A 24,893-nucleotide genomic window follows, 5' to 3' on the forward strand; every position below is an offset into this window, starting at 1 on the left:
CATGGATGTATTGCAGATGTTTCTCTGAAGAGTCCATGTCTCAAATGAGGACACTGGAGTGAATTTAACACTAGGTAAACAAAATAGGAAATGAGTCAAGATGTGCTCATTCTTAACATAAGTTGTTCAGATTCAAGTATTTTTCAGGATTTTTCTGACATAAAGGGACTGAACAACTTTTAAATACAAAAATGCCAAAAATTAGAATTCTGTCATCATTCGCTTTGTCTCAAGTTTCAGACCTGTAAATATTTATTTGTTCTTCTCAACGCAAATGTATATATATAAGTACAGTGTATATACAGTACTGTGTATAATGTATTTTTGGAAGAATGGTTGTAATCAGATTCCCACAAACCGGGCCTGCAAAGGTGTTTCAAGCATACTACTTCGTAGTATGTCTGTGCTCGATCCACTCCCCCAGCGATCATTCAGGTTTCGGAAAAAAAATCTTAAACATTAAACTGTTTCGTAACAATTTTTCTTGGTCCGGTATGGGACAATTCTCCCACCAAAGCATGCGGCAGAGCAGGAGAAGGAGCATGCGCAGACGTCACTTGTGTGCAGGAGAGAGAGAGAGCATATGTTCGCGAAGTTCAGGTGTTTGTTTGTTCACTGCATTTGGGTGATGAATGTTATATAAAGAATGGATATAACGCTGGATTTGGAGATCGTTCGAAACTGATATATGGAGCCGTCCCGGCGCTAAAAGATGCCGGACATGAACCGCAAAACTGAAGTCTGTTTTGTTGACAATGGGCACGTTCAGCCTACCCCTCCCCCCTCACGCGCCGTATGTTTTCGGAGAGAATCGTAAAGCTGTATCTATCTTTTATAAATGTGATCAAACTAAATACTCTTCGAAGATACGGAGTATGCAAAACTGCTCTAAAGGTACATAAGATTAATATGAGATTGACAGAAACCCTGTGTGTAACACCCGCTTTAAAACACCTTATTTTGTCTTCATCAAACAAAGAAATGTATACAGGTTTGAAACAACTTGAAGGTGAGTAAATGATGACAGAATTTTCATTTTTTGGGTGAACCGTTCCTTTAAGGTAAATGTGCATTGTGTTATCAGGATCACGGATGTCTATTATGACTTAAAATGCATGTACCTTGTTTTCTTAATAATACATTTTAATAATTATTACAATGAGTACAACATATAATGAGTCCGAAGTTGTAATGATCGAAATTAAAATGCATCCTTAAAATGACTTTAAAAAATATATTTGTTTCATACATTTAATGTACTTACATAATAGGATCCATGTTTTGTGTAATTAATTTCATTTGACTTTCTCGTCATTTGACATCTGACATCCTGAACCTTTCCACATTAAAAAAAGATTAAAATAATGATATTGTTAATAAGCTTGCCATTAAACACATTTTCGGTTCACAGACCTCTTGTACTTTTTTGGTGTCATTTCTGAGAACCATTTTTTCAAATATTTCATTATTCACTGATTATTGTTTAAAAAAATAGTATAACGTTTTTAAGATTATTATTTAGATTAAAGGTTAATAACCTTTGCCTTTTAAATAAATGTACATATATTTTATATCTATCATATGATCAAAACCAGTAAAACAAATACAATACGCATACAAATCTTAATTTGGACACGGGAAACACGTGCATCGAGGCATAATACTATTTCGAATGAATAAATAGGTTTGGACACAAAATAATGACACTAAGTGTCAAGTTATCTAATAAAATATTATTCAAAACGTGATTCGTGACATCCATTCATCATGCGCTGTCGGGGGTGCTGAAAACCACATCACACTTCAAGTTGATGAAAAGATCGAAAACCTCTTCAGGACGAGTGGAGTTTGAGATGTAAGCTCTGCCAAAGCTCTTTGCAATTGTTTTCTCCTTTAGGTCTGTAAAAGACCTGAGCGTCACTGAAGGACCCTCCGCAGTCTAACCGAGTGGAGCTGCGCGTAATTGCAGATCATCTCCATGCGGAGAGAGCGCGCAGAAGAAAGGAGGATTTCTCACTGAATCAAACTAAACCTACAGAAATTCACTATATTTACAGCAGATTAAAAACACGTTTTTAATGACAATAACGCGTATCCTTAATTACTTTGGAGAGTTTGGGCACTGTGCGTCTTTGCTGGACCTGGTGTTTCTGTAGGGGTACCAGCGAGCTGCGCACGGAATTGTTTTATAATACAGAGACAGTTTGCACGGATAAGGTAAAGTTGAATGTAATGGGTACTCTGCTGGCTTTAATATTAGCGCTCTCTCTAAGCGCATCATGGGGATGCCAACTTCCCCACGACTGGAGACCTCAGACTGAAGCATGCCGCGCAGAGCTCGCCGAGATCATCGTTTTTGCCAAAGTGCTCGCCATCCACAAGGAGTCTTACAGCTTGTACAACTACCTGCCGTGGCAGTACGACACAGATCTGTTCTTTTCCGCCGAGATCGAGATGCTGTGCGATCAGGCGTGGGGCAGCATGCTGGAGGTGCCAGCCGGCTCCAGGTTCAATGTCAGCGGGTTGGGATATTTCCCCTGCTACTCCTACAGCGTCATGGAGAATAATTCCTACTATTTCTTTCTGAGGTAAGATTCATGTCAACGAGGGTTAGATCATCGTGATTTAATGCATTGGAGAAAATGCAGAAATGCACGTGTGAAACAGTCACAGTGCGTCATGAGCGCAGACATCATACACCATGTCAAGTTTACAATGGGACATATTAGAAAACCATGCATATTACCATAAAAGCTATTACCATTGAGATATTTAGCAGTTCTACTTAAACCATTTTTAGGCTAATGATGGACCAGAACCCAGATACCAAGACAAACAGCTATTAACCACATATTTCATAAATCCCATTATTTAATAATGATCACTCCACTGGAGACATTCAGCAATGAATGAAATCTGTGCCAGATCTCCCCCGTCTCGCCCATTATGTTCTTTCATGACAAACGCACAAGGGTTAACTTTGTGTACAATGTTCATGAGTATTGCAAAACATTTGACAGACATAATTAGCTCCGTCTTGTGTTTGTTTCTGTGTTTATAGAGAAAATGAAATCCCACTGGCGGATGAACAAAGGGTGAGGTATTGTTAACAGACCAACAGTCGACCCGAATGCTTTGATTATGGAGAGAGAGATTATACTTGCTTCCCTATTGTTAGGACTTTAACACACACACAGTTTGAAAGTGATTCATGCTGCAATACCGCAAGTCTTTAATCTCTTGACAACCAGACTGTTTTGCTTATGTTTCCTGTGGTCACTCTATGGTCCAATCAGTTACGCAGAAGGGTGTTCGACTCCTCCGTGCAGTGCTTTACTGGATTTATCAAACTCAGCACTTTTCTGGCAAACACTTTAACCCTGACAAGCATCACTTTGCACAGTAATTGCAAACTAGCACCACACAACCTAACCCATTTATACAAAATATACACAACAGTTGTTCACATTATTCCACATAAAAACACAACAGTAGAGTGACGCTCCATGTATTTTAATCTAAATAATGCAAACATATTTTATTTGGTTCTTGAAAGTAAAGTTTTTTTAAGTGGATGTTATAAAGCATTCAGCAAAATGTTAGTAACTACATGTGTTTTGTGCTGCGCATTAGGATGTTTACAGGCTTAATATAAGGTAACACAAGACATAACTGGTAACAGAAGGAAAATTTTGAGGGTTGTAAATTGCATGATCTAATGAATTCATCTTGCAGCCAGATTTGACTGTAATGTATGCATGTTGTATGATTCGATATTAAAAGTGTGTGATAAAAAGCTGTCCTGACAACTTTCCTTGTAATTGGCCCTCGTTTTGGGGCTGATCTGGGGCATTTTTGGGATGTTCTGTATGGTTGCTAGGGCATTGCTTGATCGTTGCTAGGGTGTTGTTGGTGTTGCTAGGGTGCTCTTAATGTAAATGGTTGCTTACTGTGCTGAAGAAAAAACACCAAATGTTCAAACCACGTGGATTGTTACTCAATAATTCAATGATACATTATTCCTTACTTCTTGTACCACAATAATCGGTGATCATATGACATACAGTTGATGGTAAAGTATGCCAACCAATCAGTCAGAATTATTCCTAGTAGGAATTGTAGAGAAATGCCACCAAATCCTCTCTATTAGCAGAAAATTTTACAGTGAAACATAATAAATTTTGACCCCAACTGAAATATTTCTAGTGATTCGCAATATGTACAATTTTAAACTGGTTTCATAAATGTACTACTTTTGGAAGTCTGGTGTCTGGTTTGCCATTATTAGGAAATAAATGCAACGGGTTGATAAAATGTTGAATCACAGACACAAACGTGGTCTTTAATTGGTCTTTCAGCAGGTTATAAAGGCACATTAAACAAAAACTGTTGCAAATGTGTGACTATAAAATACAGTCTGTGGGAAAGCTGGTGGACTGGTTAACACTCACCGGTCTGAGACACAGAGCAGCTCTGGAATTCCTTCCACACAACCTAATTACCCCACACATACCTTGTGTAACTGCCCGGGGTGACCCGGGGGCAACTGGTTACAGGAGTGCGAACATACGTTTGGCATTATATCAAAAGGTTATAAGTTCAAGTTGACAAGTTTTGTCATTCGTTATCTCAAAGGGATTTCATCAGGAAAGTCTGTTTAGTACTAACAGGTACTACCCAACCCTCCCCCCATTAGTTTCTGTAGTTTCTCTGTGTTTTTGGGATGCTGTGCTTGTGAAAACACGTTTAGACCAGCTTCCCTCATCCCTGTGTTCTTTTGTCAGGCGTTCCACACCACAGCGGGACAAAGTATGTCAACACTGATCCTGTTAGATTATCTTGTTTCACATAGCCAGACATTTTACTTTTGGCATAGATGTTTGACGGATTTAACAAGAAATGTTCTCCACGCCGCTTTATTCTGTCCAGGACTGACCGTTTGTTTACACAGGACAATGCATTCAAACATAATTTGTTTTGGTTTTAAGTGCCAGCCCTATCCAAAATAGATTTAACCAATTAAAAACTAATTCACTTTATGGTTTCCACGACAGCCAGAAATCTTTTGTATGTTTACACATAAATAAAACAATAGAGAGGGATCTTAGCGTAATGCAAAACTGTGTTATGTGTGAACTTAGCCAAACGTACACTATAAGATGGATACTTTTGCTTTTCACAGTATTTTTTAAGTTACTCTGGTGTATAAATTAGTGTAAGTGTGGTTTTAATTAAAAAAAGTTATGACAAATCTGGATTTGAGAAGCCTTGGCCAAAGAAGTCAACCTGTTCCTTACAGTATTTCTTGATCGCTTGTATTTCAGAGTCAAACCTTGGAGACATGTCCTGCAGTGAACAGTTTTAATGGGAGGGGGCTGCTTTTAGTCTTCAGCATGAATCAGTTAGAGATCCAGAAATATTCCTTCATGCAGTCACGCTGCATGAAAACTCTAAGATTTCAAAGCTTGATTTCATTGAAAAAACATACACCAAATCCAGCAGTTAAGCTTTATGACAGGTGTGGTGCATTCAAGCGAATTATTTCCAGTAGGTGCATTGCTTTTTGTCACATAACACTCGTGGATGCTGAATCGGCAAACGTCTCCATTCTTTCATATGGTGTCTTTGTGAAATGAATGAATGTACAGCATAATCCAGACTGAAACATGTCTCAGACTTTGCATTAGCCTACATGCACAACTTCTCTTTTTTGCCTTTTTATGTCCTATATGTCAGGAGTCTGATCCCTAAACCTATCAGACAGCTTGTTCCAGTTTGGCAAGACAATTCTCGCCATTCAAACCATCAAAAGCCTGAGAAACCGGAGACACTCTGCATGGAAACAATAATGAATGCAACATGGTGCATAGTGCAGACACATTTAACAATGAGTGGGAGCTTTCTCTTATACTTTATGGCTACTATGTGGCTAGTGAGTAGCGGGAGAATTTAAGAGGATGTATTTTACAGCAACCTGGTCGCACCAAATGCGTACAAATAACACGCTGTTGCATTATCGTCTAACACGTACGCCAAATTGCGATTTTGCGTGCATATGATACACCAATGTTTGCTTGTACCTGGGTGGAGAGCAGCCATTTTAAAACGTACATGAAGAGGAAACACTGAAATAATTAAAATAATACTGTTAGGTTTAGGGTTTGGGTTAGGGTAGAGGTTATAATATGCACGGACACTGACATAAGGTTTAGGGTTTGGGTTAGGGGACAGGGTAATGAGACAAATTGCTGTTTAATATGCAAACACGCTAATTGACGTATCATATGCACGCAAAAATAGGCGTATTTATGCACACAAAATCGCAATTTGGCGTCTGTATTATTCGATAATGCACAGCGCGTGTTATTTATTGGCAATTGGTGCGAATGGGCTGCTTACAGATGCATACACATGTGTGACATATCAAACACTTACAGGGGCAGTTGAAAATACAGGGATTACACTTGTCACATACTAGAATACATGTAAGAGCTGTCCAAACAGAAAACAATATGCACGGACGTATCTTAAAATAAATAATTGCCTTTGTGTTGTCTCAAAATGCTCACAAGTATTGTTTTTAGTAAGGCATGTTTGTTAAAATCACTTAAATGTCTTAATTAAACTAAAGCCTAGTCCTTTCTTAAGATCATCTCTGTCCGGGAACCACCCCACAGTGTATATTAATACACGCATGGAGCAGTCATTTAACATGTAGGGATTGGGTTGACTTAAAAGTGATAGTTCACCCAAAAAAAATGTTTTTATTTCAAACCTGAATGACTTACTTTCTTGCGCAGAACACAAATTAAGATATGTTGAAGAATCTTGTTAACTGGCCCCCATTCTTTTTCAGTGGTTTTGTGTCTATACTGTAGAATTTCATACTTTGTATCTTCGAAGAGTATTTAGTTTGATCAAATTTATAAATGACAGATACAGCTGTACAATTATATTCGGAAACATAGATCCCATACCTCCACCATCGCATTATCCCTGCATAACTGTTGATTTACTATAAGTTTGTGTTGTTTACATTATGCATGTAGGCTACATGCCGATTGCCAGCAAAACACAGGCATATGACTTAGTTTGACTTGCGGATTGCAGTTAATGTCTGGCATCTTTTAGCGCTGGGACCGCTCCATCTGATAGTTTCAAACGATCTCCAATTCCAGCGTTATATCCACCGTTTATATAACATTCATCAACAAAATGCAGTGAGCAGACAAACACAGCTAAACTTCCATCAGCCGAGTGCAGCGGCATTGATGGGTGTGCTTTTTCTCACGCTGGCTGGTTGACGTTTGGGCGTGCTTATTTTCTCACGCTCGCTTGCGGGCATGCTCTTTTGCTCGCTGGGTGACACGTGGGCATGCTTTTCCGGGAGAATTGTCCAATAAAGGACTAAGAACCCTTGTTACGAAACGGGAATCCTTGTACTAAAAAAACTTTCCGAAAATTAAGGAACCCTAGGAGAGTTAATGGAGCACAAAAATACTACGTCGTCATACGTTCAACTCGTTTTTTGACAAGTTGATAATGTTAAGCTTGAGAATACAGCACGTTTAACAGTGTAAAGAAGTCAGAATGCATGAAATAGCATGTTACCTACACTATAAATAATATAATATTTTCTGTTCTGCGAAAGAAAAGAAAGAAAGAAAGAAAGAAGTTTTATTATAAAGGATTGAAATGCTAAGAGGGTGAATAAATGATGACAGAATTTTTATTTTTGAGTTAACTGTCACTATAAGTGACTTGGGTGCACCTGTAAACTGCGGTCAATAAATGAGACATGGAATATATAGGCTTAGACACAAAATGTGCAAAACAAATGATATTGTAGAAAACAAAAACGTTGTAGATTCTGCTTTTTTCATGTCACAAATATAGCAGATTGTAGAGTATCGTCTCTGTCCTATTAAAACGTTCGTATGTTCGATTACGCTATTTTCCAGAAAACGGAAAAACGCTGTTCATTTAAACGGTTAAATACTTTGTTGTAAACGTTGACAAGCACTTTTCAATACTTTTTGTTGGTTTGAAATATGCAAAATTCAGTGAAAAACATAAAGGGTGACAAAACAAGCACAAGGTTGCAGATGGATTGCACTAAACTGCTCTAATCCACATTTTTTTCAAACATTTGTTTTCAAAACATTTGTATTTATTTGTAAACTACAGCCATTTTTATTTATTTAGCTATTCAGGGATTGGCAATTAAGTAGATGTTTACTAAATATTTATACATGACTCATAAAGATTCTTTTGAACGCTTTGTGGAGCGGAACAATAAACTTCCTAATGAACACACTTTCAAGACTACGATTAAAAAACAAGATAATAAACAAAAAAATTAATCAATTCAACTAACGCTCTATATTCCAAGTTTTCTGAAGCTAAATAAATGCCCTGTGTGAGGAACAGACAATATATTATCCCTTTTACCGGAGGACATGATGAGAAATCGATAATGATCAAAGATGTCTTTGTGTTACACAGAAAATATAACATCTGTGATTTAAGCTGGTAAGGCTATTTAGGCTTAAACATTAGAATACAAACGATCTGGAATGCCATCAGAAAATTCAAGACCTCCTGGATCTAGATGGTCCAAATCTGGCTCTGTACAGGCTTTAAAATCCTCTGATGCCCCTTTGGAGGGCTTGAATGAGATCCAGATGGAAGAAAACTCTGCTGTCAAGGTCCAAAGCCAATGTTTCCTCCAGACACTTGAGCAAAACTGGCTATAGAAGCCAGGTAGAATTTACAGCTAACCTATTTCTCTCGTTTTGAGCAACAGTGTTTTGATTCCAGCCAACAGATGGATAAAACTTCTTTATGATTGTATGTATCTGGTTATCTATGAAGTAACGGTGATTTCCTTTTTGACACCAAATGCTACATCATAAAATACTTCCCCGGTATAAACAAATGATTAAAACAGAAAAATATACATTAATCCCTATAGTCAGATTCTGATGGTATTTAACGATTTTCCTGTCATCTGGGATTACAAACACAAAGCGAGAGCAAAAATAAATGACATGTTCCCGTAGGCTGAGGGTGGTCAGCTTCCAAAATCCACACTGTTAATAAAAGAGAAGTGTAGCTGAAACTCTAAGATGAACAGTGTGTTGTGTTTTCCAGCTTTGTGCCAGTGTAACCATGGCTTTTGTATTAATATTTTTCTAAGAACGCTTGAAACTTTGATAACAAACTCATTTCCCCAACACTGAGATACATCTGTATTGTATGTGTGAAAGTTTGAGGGACTGCAGCCCAAAACAGCAAGAAACCAGCGAGACAATCGATGAATTCTTCATTCAAGCAAAAGCATCATATTCTATATCCATTTGAAAAGTTTTCACTCCTTATAATTTTGCTTTAAACTTAAGACGCTTTAGCTTTTAGAATAATAGAAAGTTCTTTCTAATGCAAACATACATGTAAAGAACACAAATATCCTAACATTCCCTTTCCTGTAACACCCCCAGCAATTTTCCTGTGTAAAAATACATGGGTCATTGACATCAAGTGTCCATTGAGTCTGTGAACTTATACAGCAGCGAGCCCACACAGACAAGTTTCTGGGGAAGTTTTTAGTGTTTCATGATGAAAAGGATGATTTTGTAATGCTGATTTTTTTCATGTTTGGGTTGTTTCTGAATGTCTTGTACAAGCTTTTTATAAGCTCTTAATCATGCGAAAAAAGCATAAAATCATTGTAACGAGGTTAAATTAAAAGGAAGGAGATGGGAACCGGCAGACAATTAAACGTTTAATTAAATAATAAAGCGAAAAAAAGGCAGCCGGCAGCCCCTCACGGTCGACTGCCGGCGAATAGAACAAAACACTGTAGTAAAATGCCAAATGAACATACATACAAACGTAAAAGATTTAAACATGTCCGGGCCCTGGTCCTCTCTCGTCAGCAGTCCCGTCGCTCGTCCTCTTAAGCTCCCAATCTCCTCCGTGAGATATGCGGGACCGATGTGCGTACAGCTGATTCAAACTATCAAACCCGCCTCATGGCTCATCTAACACTCTCATCCTAACATCTAATTTTATTGTTTGTCTATGTGAAGTAAAAATAATGTTCTGTCTCTGCTAATAGTATATTTTAAAGTCAGGAATCTTTCAAACATTTGTCAGGCATTGAAATCGGTTGATAAAAAAAAAAATTGTAATCATTATTTTTATAAAACAACTCCCTTTCTGCTTGTATTTGTTTGTAAAAAGTCAGAAAAAATTACGAAACTGTATTTTTACCGTTGCTGGGATAAGGTACGAAACATAAAATGGTCTACATTTTTGGGTTCCTTTAAAGAGAAAGTTAAACGTTTTGTTTATAAACCCTATAAACTTTTTTCTGTCAGTATACGGTAGTCCTTCACTAATGAATATGGTGGCAACAGACCAAAATATGTATGTATGGCTTACCGGCTCGAAATGTCAAAAGAGCTAATCAAATTTTCTCATATTCTGGAAATAGATCATATCTCTTCAATGTAAGTCCATGACCAACTCAAGTTTAAATGGAATCCCTAATGTAAATAATGATCATCCCACACAATCATTTTCTATCTGTTGCATTTCTTCACAGGATGGATGAAAACTACAGCATCATTCCTCATGGTGTTAATTTCCAGGATCCCATCTTTCCCGACACACCAGAGAACCATCGCATGTTCGCCAGCTTGTTCCAGTTTTCCAACTGCACACCTGGTACGCAGGTGCACACATATACTCCAGACTGGGAAATCCAAGAGGACAACCGGGTGAGCAACTACAGTAAATGCTTGAGAGTGGTTTGTCATGGCATTTACGACTGGCTCGAACAAAACTTCCTTCAGAACTGACTGCCAATAAAGAAGCCAATATTATGGACTCCACTGTGCCCTATCCCTCCTTACCGTTTGCGTGTCTCTATGCATGTTCATGAACAAAAGTGCTGTTGGAATGAAGAGTAGAATGGCATCTTTTTTCTGCATGTCTGTTTGTGGTTATCTTGGCTTGTAAAGTTGGAATTATGGTACACTGCGATGGAAGAAGTGCCTCAATGTTAGCAGGTCTGCCACAGAAAGCCTTCAAGCATAAGCATCCAACTACTCATTAGATCCAAAACAGCAAACCTATATTTTTGTAAGAGAATTTGTGTTCACCCTTAAGTGCACTTAATGCCTGGGTGCAAAAAATGAGAAAGGATCTCAGAGATATGAACATTCTTCTCTGGACACTTTGGCTTTTCTTTCTATTTGGAAAGTATGTTTTACATAACTGCGTAGTATGTTAAACTCAGAGCCCTATGTTACAGTATGTGTTCACGCCGCTTTTGTTGTACGATTCTTGTTAAATCAGATGGAGTCAATGAGTTCTGCATAACTTCGCCACGCTTCATCAGAATCTCTTCACGGTTATATTGCTGTGTCCACACGGTCCGCATGTTGCAGAATTGCTCACGGTTGGCTTTATTGAAATTAATAAATCATAGTACATTCCACATAGCAGTCTATTTCAATGACCCGTGACTGTGGGGCTGGTTTCAATCAGGTCCTGATTGCCAAAAAACGCAGTTGCAATGTAATCAGAACGGGTCAAGTTTATATTAATTACACATTTCTGCTCTTATCAGTAAACCGAGCAAAGAATGAGGATATGCAAATGTCATTCTCTTTGATCGTTTATTCTGCTTTCCTTAAAAAGTAAAGAATATAGCATGTTCATTACACGAAAGGCATTTTTAAAGGACCTTTCTCATTTTAAACTGTCATCAAACAATCAGCTCTGGCTTTATTTGTATGTGAAACTGGCAATCGTGTGAAGAATTGTGCTGCAGTAATATTTCCCATTCCATTGCCATGTGTTCCCATAAGTTTGATCCACAAATGGATTAAAATAGCAGCCAATAGATTCAAGCCTGTCTCTTTCGATTTAAGATCATGTGGTGGAAACTGTGTTTGCCATATAGAGCATTGATTTGGCTCCAATGAGGTACAGTAGATTTGTACTGTTTCAGGGTGGTTACCTTCCACACTCATATCATCTGATCTGCGGACAGGTTCAGGTGCAAACATGATGGTTCCATCTACCCAAAAAAGCTAAAGGAAGGGTTCAGCTGTGACTAATTTCCAGATGTTTTTCAGGCATGATTTGAGAACACATGTGGGAGGCAAACATCTAATACTTGACTTTCTCAAGGGTAATGAATATACAGGCACATAACAAGAACAGAAAACGCATTTCGCCTGTTTTGAATTCAAGCTGATAATCAAAACCTGATTGTAATGCATGTAAATCACTTACTGTACATACACTTTCCTTTTTGATAAACAAGCCTCATGTAAGTCAGCCAGGACAAAGGGCATCATATCTTTAATAAAATGAGTTTGCTTGTAAGCATGTTTTGATAAAAAAAATAACCATTATCCCGCAAAAGTGTCTGGAAGCATGGGGTTATAGACCACTTTGGAAAACACAACGCTGGTCCAGAAGAACTTCTTGTTTAAGTTTTAAATTACAGAAATGTTTGAACAAAATACACCAACAGAACATGTGTAACCCAGTTGTAACCCACATTTTTAAACAAAAATCTTTAAGATGAAATTATATATGCTTTTAATAAAACTGAAACCAGAAGTGCTTCTGGACCAGTGTTTACATCTGCCGAAGTGCTCTATATCATTCCCCAAACAGACAATGTGCAGTAAAGAAAAAAACAATTACTAGGAACAGTATAGGGCGTTTAAAATACGTTTTAACAAAATACAACCAATGGAACTGTCACAGATTGCAAGGACAGAAAACCCAGACACAGGCAGGACTGATAAAAAAAAGACTTTCATAAATTAACAAACATAAAATAAAGACCCACGAGGGGGTAAAACAATACTGTCAAAGGGATGATAGCACACTGACTCAACAGGAACAATAAACTGACTGGACTAGACTAAAACAACACTTTCGCATAAACTAGACTCACTAGACTATACAAGAAGAATATAATTTTACAAGGCATAAAATATGCAACGTTTTATACAAGGCTATGTAGCAAAACAAACAGGCCAAAGAAAGGCAACACAGGAGCATTATATATGGAAACTAACAGAGGATAATTTTACAAGAGGCAGGTGTAGGGAATCAAATACTGAGGGCAAGATTAACGGGGAAACAAGGGGGCAGGGCTAAGAGAACGTTACACCTTTAAAAAAAACATTTTAACAAATTAATTGTATAAAATGAATTGCATGCATTAAGAGTTAACGTTGACAAACCTAAAAAATATATTTTGATTCAGTTTTAAATGGCAAGATCTGTTTGGTTATTGGGCATTCTTTCAAATGTCTTTCTATGTGTTCATCAGAACAAAGAGATTTTTAAAGATTTGGAATAACTCAAAGGTGATTTAATGATGACAGAATTATTTGGTGAGGTATACCTTTAAGGCTGAAATGTGCACCGGTTAGAACACAGTGAAACTTCATGAATATTCATAAGGAATGCCACAAAACAGACATCTTCTTCTCTTGATGTTTACTTTAAAGCATGAGAGCCAAACAGATGAATCATCTATTGTATGATTTGTGTAATTTAGTTTTACTTCTGGACTGCATTTGACATTATGAGAATCTACTTAGTCCATGCACAGTTGACAGGAGTTAGTCACATTCACTAGATACTTGCCTCAACCTCAGCCACTTACCACTACTGACTTCCCGTTTACTTTGATTCCTTCCCTTCAGCTGTGGTGCTCCAACGTGCAGAAGGCCTTATTTGAGGAGGAAGAGAAAGTCAAAGACCTCTCTCAGAAAGTGAAGACCCTGGAAAAGGCCAACAACCACTTGAGGGACAAGGTGAAGAACATGAAGCGTCTCTTGAGGCAGGCCAAAAAGGAGTCGGTTCAAAGCTTCAAAGAGCTTCATGAGTCTGAACCAGAGCTGCCGCACCCGCAGCAGGACACCAATCATGACCAGAAACCCACTCTTAAGAAGATCCTTCCTAAAAAGCTCAAGAACTGAGACCGTTATTGTTGTGTTTTGTGCATCTGTTACAACATAGAGAGACCTTGTGAATCTATTAAAGCAGTGTATGATGAATCTTCAACTGTGGATTGTCCAGTAGAGTTCACAATGAAAAACACGTTGGGAACGGTCTAGTTTCATATAGCAGACTGTACTTATTAATTATAAGGCAAACAAAAAGGCCATGTTTTGAATTAACAAGCATCAAAAGGCAGTGGTTCTTAAAAAGAACATACAAATATTGAAATGCAATATGGCCTTTGACCACATCTTAGGCCAATAAAATCCTTTGAAAATTTGTGTCATTTATATTATCATTTGTGAAAACAAACTGATGTCGATGTTAATCAGGAGATCCACATGGGTCATGGGTACGGATCAGTGTTTTTGTGAATTTCACCAGGTGTTTGTGAGGAGTTCTGGAATACGTTTTGACACAGTCCAGTGATATTAGCTTCCAGTCTACAAAACCTCACCATTTTCCCATTACTGTGGCTGAAAACTCCAAGAAACATCCATCTGTCAGTACAAGACAGACGAAAAATCTGGTTTCAGGGTATTACGCAGAAGCGGTTCCATACTTAAACTCTTATTTGACCATTTATGGCAAAAAATACGCAAATTTGCAGGAATCAATCCATCATGAATCTGCTAGTTTAGCATTAGCTTGCTTTTTCCATTAGATACCAATCTTCCATTCAACAATTCCAAGTTTTCTATGAGTGTTTTTCTACTTGTGAATATACTTTCTACTTTATTTTATAACGGTGCAGAGCGCCTGATATAACCTTTACTCAATGAAGCTTATCTCATCTTAAAACATTTCATTACGTAGACAACTGTTCTTACCGACATGATTTTTATATTTTAAAGCTGGTGCTTGTGTTGTTTGTTTTAAAATGGTAGATATTACTGTTTCATGTTTAACACATTCACATGTATGCCCATGAGTACTGAAATAAACCTCACATTTTGGAAAATGTAAAAGGATTGTGTTTATTTTTATGTAGAATAAATTGCAGTTGCAAGAATGTGCCATCTAATTGAATTAGTTACAGAAGGATTATGGCCCAATTATTTTGCTTTTTGCACGTTAAGGCAAAATGACATACGATATTAAGTCATATGTCAGAGGATTGGTTCATCTATGAGTCACAATGGTCAACAACTTCTTGAATCTGTACTCATAGGGACTTATGTTCTGAAGACATCTCCTAAAAAACATTATGTATACGTCATTACCTACACCCAGCCCTTTAACAGAGCTTAAGATCAATTTAAAAAAAAATATTTCACTTTGCACATCCCATGGGGGTATTAAACTAAAGGCTATAGGATCATTTATAATGACTCTAGTTCCTGTTTCTATAAGTAATGACTTCAGCACTAAAAGAAAATTGCATTAGTCAAACCATCTCGAAGGTCCTTTAAGAGTTTGATCTGTGGGAGTTTAAAGAGAACACAATGATGTTTGCCTTTGGATTAACTTTTTTTTTTACAGTGGATCTCAATAGTCCAAGACCTTTCACCAGAAAGCTCGGGTTAAATTTATAACATTGGGTTCCTGAAGCCTGAGAAAGATATCCCTTTGCCTCTCATGTCACATCTCAGGAATTTGTAACCCTTGGAAGAACATTGATTACAACTATATATACGTGTTAGCCAAATGTCTGACTCAGGCATGGAATAAGAATCATTCTGGAGCTTAAAATAAGCATAACTCTACAGAGAATACAGAATGCATCTGCGTTTTCACTTTTCACTTCACTTGGTCTGAGAACTTCACAATGCGTTAATCATTTATGACTTATGCAATGTGAGTGACGATAGGCCAAGTACACACTGAAGAAGATCACAATCTTTCCTGCTTAGGTTGGAAAGCTTTTTTTTGCACGCATTCAATCTAGAAAGAAGAATCAGTTTGATAGATCTCTTAATATCTCTATTGTTTCTCCTAGATATAAACTGAGACCACATGGAAGCTTTTGCTTGAGTTTCTTGCTTCTCAGATATTTCTCCTGAGAAAGAGACAGACATCTCGCAAATGTCTCAAATGGAGTTTCAGAAGAAATCTTAAACTGAACTCAGATTTGCCAAGTCCGCAATCAAAAGTCAATATTAATAAAAATAAAGATCTCAATATGAACTCAAACATTTTTTATCAAATTTTTTCATGCAATGAGGGAGAAATGTGAAACATTAAGTGGACACCTAAATAAAACACTATTGAGAACCTCCTTAAATATCTTGAGAAATAAAAGAGCAACCTCTGAGCAAAACAAAATGTCTATGGGTTGCTGGTGTTTCCTTAATGGGAGAAAAAATAACACTTTGAATGCTTTAAACATCTTTACATTATGTTAACTTTCTCATTAAGCATGACAGACATTTACAAAGTCTTTATATGCAGCCAAACCCAACAAGACCCCACTGGCATTTTTAATGGAACGCAGACGTTGGAAGACCTTTTCCATTGACCTCTTTTTCAGGCACTACATCACATCAGCACTATTATAGAATCTGTCATTACACGAACACGCTCCACAGAAGACATACAGTACAAACACACAGTTTTCAACACAAACCGTGTTCTCGAGCAAGCTGCAGAACAGATGTCTGGACAACATTGATTTAATGCAGCGGTCTTCCTGTGAGACTTCAACCTAATTATAGACATGACTTTATTTCTTTAATTTTATCCTTCTGTGGAGATATTCAATCTAATCCTGCCTTACATTCTATTGAGAAAGTCGGAAATACTTTGAAAACCGAATGCAACTTAATGTCAGACTTCAAACTTATCCCAGATTTCATCAGGATCTACAAGAATGATACCCATACTGATCTGCAGTGTACCATATAGTAAGTATACTGTAGTGTGCACACTGTGAGGAAACTATATGTTCAGTGGTGTATAAAAACATTCCATAATGAAGCGTTAAGTTTTTAATTACCTTAGAATGAGCTGTTTCTATCTACATACACCGCAGGTCGCCTCACATGGAATTCACCAAGTTGTTTTTATAGTAACCCTTAACAGACAAACTGCTCTACAGAGCGCATTTTGTAAATATGTAATCTCCTTCGAAAAAGAAGCAAAACGTGGCGACATCTTAGCTCTGTGAGAGCCACTGTAGTGTTTCAAAAGGGAGGGATGGAATGAGCCGTTGGTTGCAATTCACAACCTCACCACTGAATGCTTCTAAAATGTATACACAGAACCTTCACATGTTTACAAATAAATAAAAAAGATTGTATTTTTTCAAGAGCAAATTCGAAAGCATTAACGAACAGACTGCCCTCAAATCGCTTTTATTTTACCTTCTTTTTTATTTGAATGTGAGAACGGAACTTTAATATGTTTTGATCTCACAGTACAATACATCATACATCATACACCAATAACATACGACATGTTTCAATGACACATCTCCAAACCCAGATGTAACCCTAAACCCAAACTCTCAGGCCTTACAGCACAGCCAAAATGAGACCTCGGATATGTGGTAAGAAGGACCATTTTCAACTTTCCAATCTAGACTATAATTAGACTATGACCAGTCTATGATTATACTGAAACTATAGATTGAGCCCTATGTTTAGTAAAGAACTCCACTACCTTTTGCTGTATTATCAGTAGCCACTGCATTATTATAGCAATCTTTCAAACCAGTCTCTCATAACCGCTGTGTTTCAAGACTGATGTTGTATTCAGGGGCGGACTGACCAATTGGACATTCTGTCAAAGTCCAGAACGGCCATCCCAGCTACGGGTGCGAACAGGGGCGGACTGGTGGACGTGATTATAAACGCAAATTCACGCAACGCGAAGCCATTAGCGAGTCGGTCACGTATTTATGTAACACAATGCAAACATTACATGCAACAACACCCACATCGACAGATTTGGTGGAGGGCCGATGCTATCAAACACCTCTCACCACATAACCGTCCCACCCGTTCACAGATTTGTTGACCTCCACTGGTTGAGGTAATGTATGATCTTTTAGGTTTAAAGTAAAAACGTACAATGTAAAAAAAAAATGAATTTTTTTTTTCACAGATTTTCAACATATAATGTCAAAAACATTTAACTGTTTTGCTTTTCTTCGCTGAATTTTACAGTATTTTGAAATTTTTTCATGTTCATTTTATGGTCTGAAAACGACGATATGCCCCAGCTGCTTTTTTTTTTTAAGGATTGTTTTACAGTGTACTGATACAACAGTCATAGCTGAAATTTGTGGCATTTTCTTATATCAAACGCAAAGGCGATAAAACAACTTGTCCACAATGACCCTTCTTGTTGTAATTTCCAGCTCTGATGCGTTCCCATGAAATGGACCTCTAAAGAAAGACTACAATCCTTGGCAAGAGCTACTTGTCCCTTAACTACAGCTCCAAGTCTTCACCGCTAAGCAAAAGAGAGGCATGTGAATTCATTAGAGGGTCATTAAAAGCTATCTGGAGGACTGGTTAGATGGGGGGGTATGGGGGTCTGAATAAATAGAGACTTTTAACCCTTGGGCCCTTTTCCCGTCCATCTAGGAGACAACAAAACAAGATTGGCAAGAAAAGCAACGGAGAAACATGCATTTTAAACACAGAGAGCCACATGCATTACAAAGGCTAACACAGCATTCTTATCATTAAAGTCTAAATGAAGGTATGGACTGATGCCAGACCATGAGAGAAGAGCTAACCTGTTACATCGGCCTGTTGCGCATGTGATTATCAGATGTTTGTGTATGCGTGCATATAGACACTCAAGATTCATCATTTCAGATGTGTTTTATGGCCCCCAGCTTGACATTGAAGCCTTGGCAATAATACACATTATCGCAGAGGTGATGTGCTCAACAGCTTTCATTTATATGCACGCATAGCAGATGCTTTCATATACACCTTTTATTTTATCATCAGGCTTTCTATTTCAGCTAATGCTCTATAAAATGTTGGGTTATTTTAACACATCATTTGGTCAAAATTGGACAAATCCAGTTGTTGGGTTAAATTAACCCCAAAAGATTTGACCCAACAATGAAACAACCCAACATTTTGGGTTGAAACAACCCAGCATATGTTATTTTGTAACCCAACTGCCGGGTTTTTCCATTATGACCCAAAAATGGGATTGGTTTGAAATTACCCCCCCAAAAATTTGACTGTACCTTTAACACTTTGGCTATTGGTGAGTTGCTGTCCAAATAAAATAAATTGGAGTTGAAGTATTGTAAAAACATAAAAAAAAGAAAATAGTAAGTAAAAATGACTAGTATCTGTAGAATAAACAAACAAACAATTCACTCCAAAGCAACAAACAGTGCATACAAGGTCCAATATGATCAATTCATTTCCAATTATCCCAGAACATTTATAGAAAACTCATGTTAATTTTAAATTTGTATTTGGTTACTTGAAGAGTGCAATAGCAATACATGTCAGTAAACTGGTTATGCTTTTCAGAATTTGGCACAGGATCGTGCTAGACATTGAGGGGTGCCTGTGGACAGCTCCCAAAGAATCTGTGGACAGTAGCATTCCAAAACCATTCTGTAATGAACAACAGATGCTTCACTGCAAAATTGTAATTGTGGAAAGCAAACCAAAAATTATGCAACCAAATATATGTTGAGGTAAATGTCAGCTTCAAATAGAAATAATGTAAAGCTATGCATCAGTGAACTGGATAGCTCAGAGAAATTGCAGGACACGCACATATTTTATATTTTCTTTCATAAATTACAGTACCACAAGCCTTCTCCAGCCTTCTCCGAGCCATCTCCAGAGCTCCGCCCCTCTCCCTCTTCAGTTTTCGCCGAGCCTTCTACCAAGCCGTCCCCTGACTCCGACTGCAAGGCCCCAGACTCAACCGCGGCATTGGTGCTGGCTTGTGCCTGGGCGGCCACCGCATCCCTGGACTTTTGGGGTGGCAGTGTCGAGATGAAATGGCCGTCCCGACTTCCCCCATTACGGCCACGTGGACCGATGGCAGCAAGGGTCCAGATCTCCCAGCTCTCCCGACACCAGGCTTACGGCCACGATGGTGCACCCTGAACCTGGAGGCTTGCCCTTCTGTCCAGTTTCTCCATGTTCCCCATCAGCCTCCGGAACGCCCACCCCAGATCTTGGAACATTACCTGGATAATAGCGATGTGTGAAGCAGCATAAATAATAAAGTATGCAGCATGTAACTCACTCGATTTTAGTTATGAATTTCTGTAAGATGAAGTTGTATTTTTCTTCACTCAGTATTCATTCGGACTGCCAGGAATATGCAGTAAGCAGTACAGTGATGTTCCATCCTGAACATTGTTCTCATCCTGTGCCAAAGCTCCTACATATCAAGACCATTCATAAAGATGCTGCAATGAATAAACGTTTAGATTTATACATGTGTGAGGGAACTATGATTGTGTGCCAGTCGACATCGAATCTCATATAGCACAAGAATAATCTGTACGAATGCTTTGTCTATCTCTTCTTTTAATTCATACCAGTTGGATTTAGTTGGGTGGCCCACATGCGCTCCTGATTATTTGCATTTTCAAAACACTTCACAGTCACCCGTCGTGTCTGTTATTTTTCAATCTTCATTGCTCTTGCATTGTTTCTCAGTATCATATTTATGACTGCGTTTTTAAGATGTGGTCTTCTGGCAGGAGCCACAACGTAAGCATCGGAGTCAACTTCACGTGTTTGTTGTTAGAAGCCTGTAATTGTTCTAGCTATATTCCCAGACTAAGCAGAATTTGTGTTTACGTTCTTATATTTTCCACTGATGCTGTATATAAAACTCCTGAGTAATCAAGTGAAACACAATAGAGTTCCTTGGCCATGCCATGTGTTGGACTCTTGGGTTGTTTCCTAACCCTTGATGGCACTTTGCACGACCAATCTCTCTTTTTTGCATTTATCTGGTTGTCCAGTTAAAAGAGAAAACAGACTTGATGTTTTTATAGGATCTACTGTAATGCTAACAGACACTGACTTCAAAAACAAACTCCATTGGAGGCCTCCTTCAACCCTGGTATTGAGATCATATTTAGCCATTGGCTACTCTAACCTTTATAACAAACTGACGTCATTATACAAAGCCTTCTAATGCTCTAAATAAAAGCAGATGGTAACACAGATTTTTTTCTGGATTAAAACACATGCTCATACGGACACACATCTGGGTCATAAACTGAAGCAATTGTCACGGTGTGACAAATGGTATATGGAACTTATTCCCGTTGAAGCCGTGTTTCCGCTGGGACACTTTGAGTGTAACACCGGTCCCAGGCCTGTGTGTGCATCTGTTGCCATGACAACCCCAAATGACCGATCGGAAACAGGTGTGGGGAATTTACCTTGGGGGTTTGAGTGAGGTCCTGTCAGCACTTGAGAGAGTATAAAAAAGCAAGAGAAAGAGACTGTTGGTGTGGTTCTCTCCCGTGAGAAGTCGTTTTATCGAGTGGTTGCAGTTATTGGAGTGCGGGTGAATGAAGAGGAGAGTGTGGACTTGATGAGGGACTCGAGGGCAACAGAGGGAAAGTGAAATATCCTGTTTGCATTGGAGAGGAGCTAGGTAGTCGAGAACTGAGTCTCGTAATTGCATGTATTCGACACTGAATTGGATGTGGTTTGGAGTGTGTGGATCACGATCATAAATGTCACCGAGTGGATTGTACTGATTCATTGCCGACCTCCTGTCTCTTTCTCCATCATAAATGGTGATGTGAACTCTGCCTGTGTTTGTGAAGAAAAACATCCCGAAATACCCTTTGCAGCATTGATGAACGCGGCCCCCTCGGACAGAGACCCAAGGGTGAGTGCGGGCTTTAAATTGCACGTCGTGAAGTGAGATTGCAGTGCCTAAGATTGACGTTTCCCCCACCTTATATGCTAGAAGTGGAATTGCTGTGTGTGTGGAAGATACCTTCCCTTTGCCGTGCACTCTCCCTGTGCTACGCTGGTCTACTGTCAATAGTGAGAGTTCTGTGTCATTGCTCTGTTCTAACTGAGTGGATGTTGAGGAATTATCATCTGGACTCTGAATTAACCCCTCTGTTTGAGTGAATAAGAGACGAGATGCCTTGTTGAATTGTTCGTGGTCTGTCTCCGTAGAAGTCCCATTCATCCCGCTGACTTTGAGTCTGCTGTATTCCTGCAACGCAGCCGTATTGTGAGAAGTGCTCACTCCCTTCTATGCACATGAACTGTATACCTTGTGTGAAGCACCCTTTCTGTCTGCTCCAGTAGAGGTCCCGTTCAGCCCATCGACTTTGAGCCTGCTGCAACCTGGGAGCCCACCTGTGTGGGGAGAAGTGACTGTCCCTCTGCTGTGAACGTAAAGCCGGTCCGTTCTGTCTGGAATATCCACTTCATCTAGGCCAGAAGAGGCCTTGCTCAGCCTGTCGACTGGAGTCTAGGGAATTCCCGCAATTCATCTGTATCGTGAGAAGTGTTCGTCCCCTTCCAACTCATGTGAACCGTATGCTTACTTGAAGTATCCCTTCTGTCTGTTTCAGTAGGAGCCCTGTGCAACCGGTTGACTTCGAGTCTACTGTATCCTTATAGTCACCTGTGCTGAGAGAAGTGGCTGTCCTTCTGTTACGAACGGGGTTGGTACACTTTGTCTGGAGTATTCCTCTGTTCCAGTTTCTGTGCCTGTGGAGAGAAGGAGGTTGAAATTATTCGCTTACCCTGTAAAGATTCCCTCGCCACCCCATCATCAGAGTGTGAATCTGCTGTATACGTACCTGACCGACGGCCATCTGCCCCGGATCTCGTACCTGTGAAGGAAGGGAGGTTGGAAATATTTACTTACCAGAGAGACTTACCGGGCCGTTCGCCTGTTTACTGCATCTCCACCTGGGAAAGACCTACCTGACAATTTACCTGTCCACCGCCCCATTCACTACAGGGCCCGCACTGAGGAAGAGAGCGGGAGAGACCCTGGTTGTTGTACTGTTCACCTTCGATTCCTGAGGGCAAGAAGGAAGAAGATTTTAGACTAGGATTTTCAAATTGCTTTTACTTCTAAATAAAACTTGTTGAAATTTTATTCTGTCTCCGATTTCTCCCTCTGATACGCTCCTCGAGGTGGTCCTGGTTCAGGGGTGGGCGTAGTCCGGCTTGACCCATCCCGACCTGTGACACAATATACCCAACCAGACTCACCTGAAGGCATTGCTGCTAGAGAGAGTATGTTATTTCTGTACATGAGAGGCAGTCGAGATGAAATCAAAGTTGTTGGCCAGCACAACCCACCCTTTGTTGTTGAGTTCTTGAGAGCGATCACACATTTCAATGTGTCATTCTAGTTCGTAAGAGAACTGGAGTTGAGACGAGGAGAGTTATGAGAGCAGTCACAGAAAGACTGAATAGAGGAAACTGAGCGAGTCAAGCAGGTATAAAACATGAAAAACAAGAGAGAAAAAAGGTGGTGTACTATACATTCTTAATAAAAAGGTGCTTCAAAGGTTCTTTGAGACCATAGGAGAACATTTTGGGTCCATAAAGAACAGTTAACATCTGAATAACCTCAACAAAAGGTTATTTGTGGCAAAAAAAGGTTCTTCAGATCATAAACATCAGAAAGAGAGGGTTCTTTAAAGAACCTCTGACTGAATGGTTCTTTGTGGAACCAAAAATGCTTCTATGGTATTGCTTACCTTTATTTTTAAGAGTTTAGTAAAGTCCGTGTTTTTATTGATTTCTCTTTGAAGTACTTCAAGAAAATAAAATATGCACGTCATTATTTGTGTGTTTTTTCATAATGTATATGATAAGATAACCACACCAAAACCAATAAAATTCTGTGCTGCCATATTTAAACTAACTGCGCTGTCTGTTATTGTCAGTGCACATTTATACAAAATGTTTGCTTAACAATCCCAAATATTAATAGTTTCATTTCACTTTACAACAGACCAGAGTTATCTGGATTACTTTTATAATGTGTTTGGCCTTTTCGGAGCTTAAAAACTTGGACCTTGTTCAGTGACCTTGCCAGGATATCTAACATATTTTTAACTCTAAATGTGTTCAGCTGAAGGACATCATAAGATGGCATAACGGTGTGTATATTATGGTTTCATTTTCATCCTCCTTCGCTCCTTTAAAACTGCAATACACAACTTTTGCCCTTTCAATAGGAATTTTTGTTTGACACAAAATTGCAGGTTTCTTCACATAGGCCACAATATCATCAAACTGAAATCACAAACTAAATCACAGCCTAACCTATCAATCTTTATTATAAGCTTACTGTTAGGGTTAATCACAGTGAGATAAGTGAACAGTGGAAGCGACAACAGATTATTGTCCAATTTTAACTCCCCCCAAAAAGTTACAGATTGCAGCTTTAAGCACTTTAATAATGCACAGCAACATTTCACTACGGCCTATCCAAACACACATTTCTCTGCCTGACTTCTGTTCACTTCTTTGTTTAACATACACTACAGGGATTGTGTATGTGGTTTGTATGAATTTGCAGTGGCTGAATAGAACATAAATTGTTGCTCATGTGAGGTCTGGCAGACAATTCCCAACTGTGAAGGTCTTTCACAACGTCGCCACTGCTGAGTCCTGTGGAAAAAGGCTCTTGGCCTGTTTTGAGAGATTGGACCATTTTTAACATTCCATATTGCTTTCTTTCTTACTTTATTTGTCTCTCTCTGTCTCTCACAAACTCTTTTTAATCATTTTTAATTGTTTCTTTACTGTTGAAGGGAACAACGACTGTAACTAAGGCAGCCTCAGAAGAATGAACTCGGATGGATGCGCCACGATGACTTTTGGGACTTCAAGCGGGTTTGGAAAGCGCAAATCGGTTTTGAATGCAACCATGCTATCAAGAACACATCCGGGTACTGT

The 24,893-nt window shown here is 38.8% G+C and overlaps 1 protein-coding gene across 1 annotated transcript; it reads left to right on the forward strand.

Moving 5' to 3' along the window:
• Nucleotides 1-1,847: 1,847 nt before the first annotated feature.
• Nucleotides 1,848-14,977, forward strand: ccdc3b (coiled-coil domain containing 3b). The gene is made up of 3 exons (XM_056735099.1): nt 1,848-2,588; nt 10,610-10,784; nt 13,746-14,977. Exons 1-3 carry the CDS (start codon nt 2,233-2,235, stop codon nt 14,019-14,021), a joined length of 807 nt encoding a protein of 268 aa, XP_056591077.1. The 5' UTR covers nt 1,848-2,232; the 3' UTR covers nt 14,022-14,977.
• Nucleotides 14,978-24,893: the final 9,916 nt, after the last annotated feature.

Source organism: Triplophysa dalaica, chromosome 21, assembly GCF_015846415.1.
Source record: "Triplophysa dalaica isolate WHDGS20190420 chromosome 21, ASM1584641v1, whole genome shotgun sequence".
Classification (NCBI taxonomy): domain Eukaryota; kingdom Metazoa; phylum Chordata; class Actinopteri; order Cypriniformes; family Nemacheilidae; genus Triplophysa; species Triplophysa dalaica.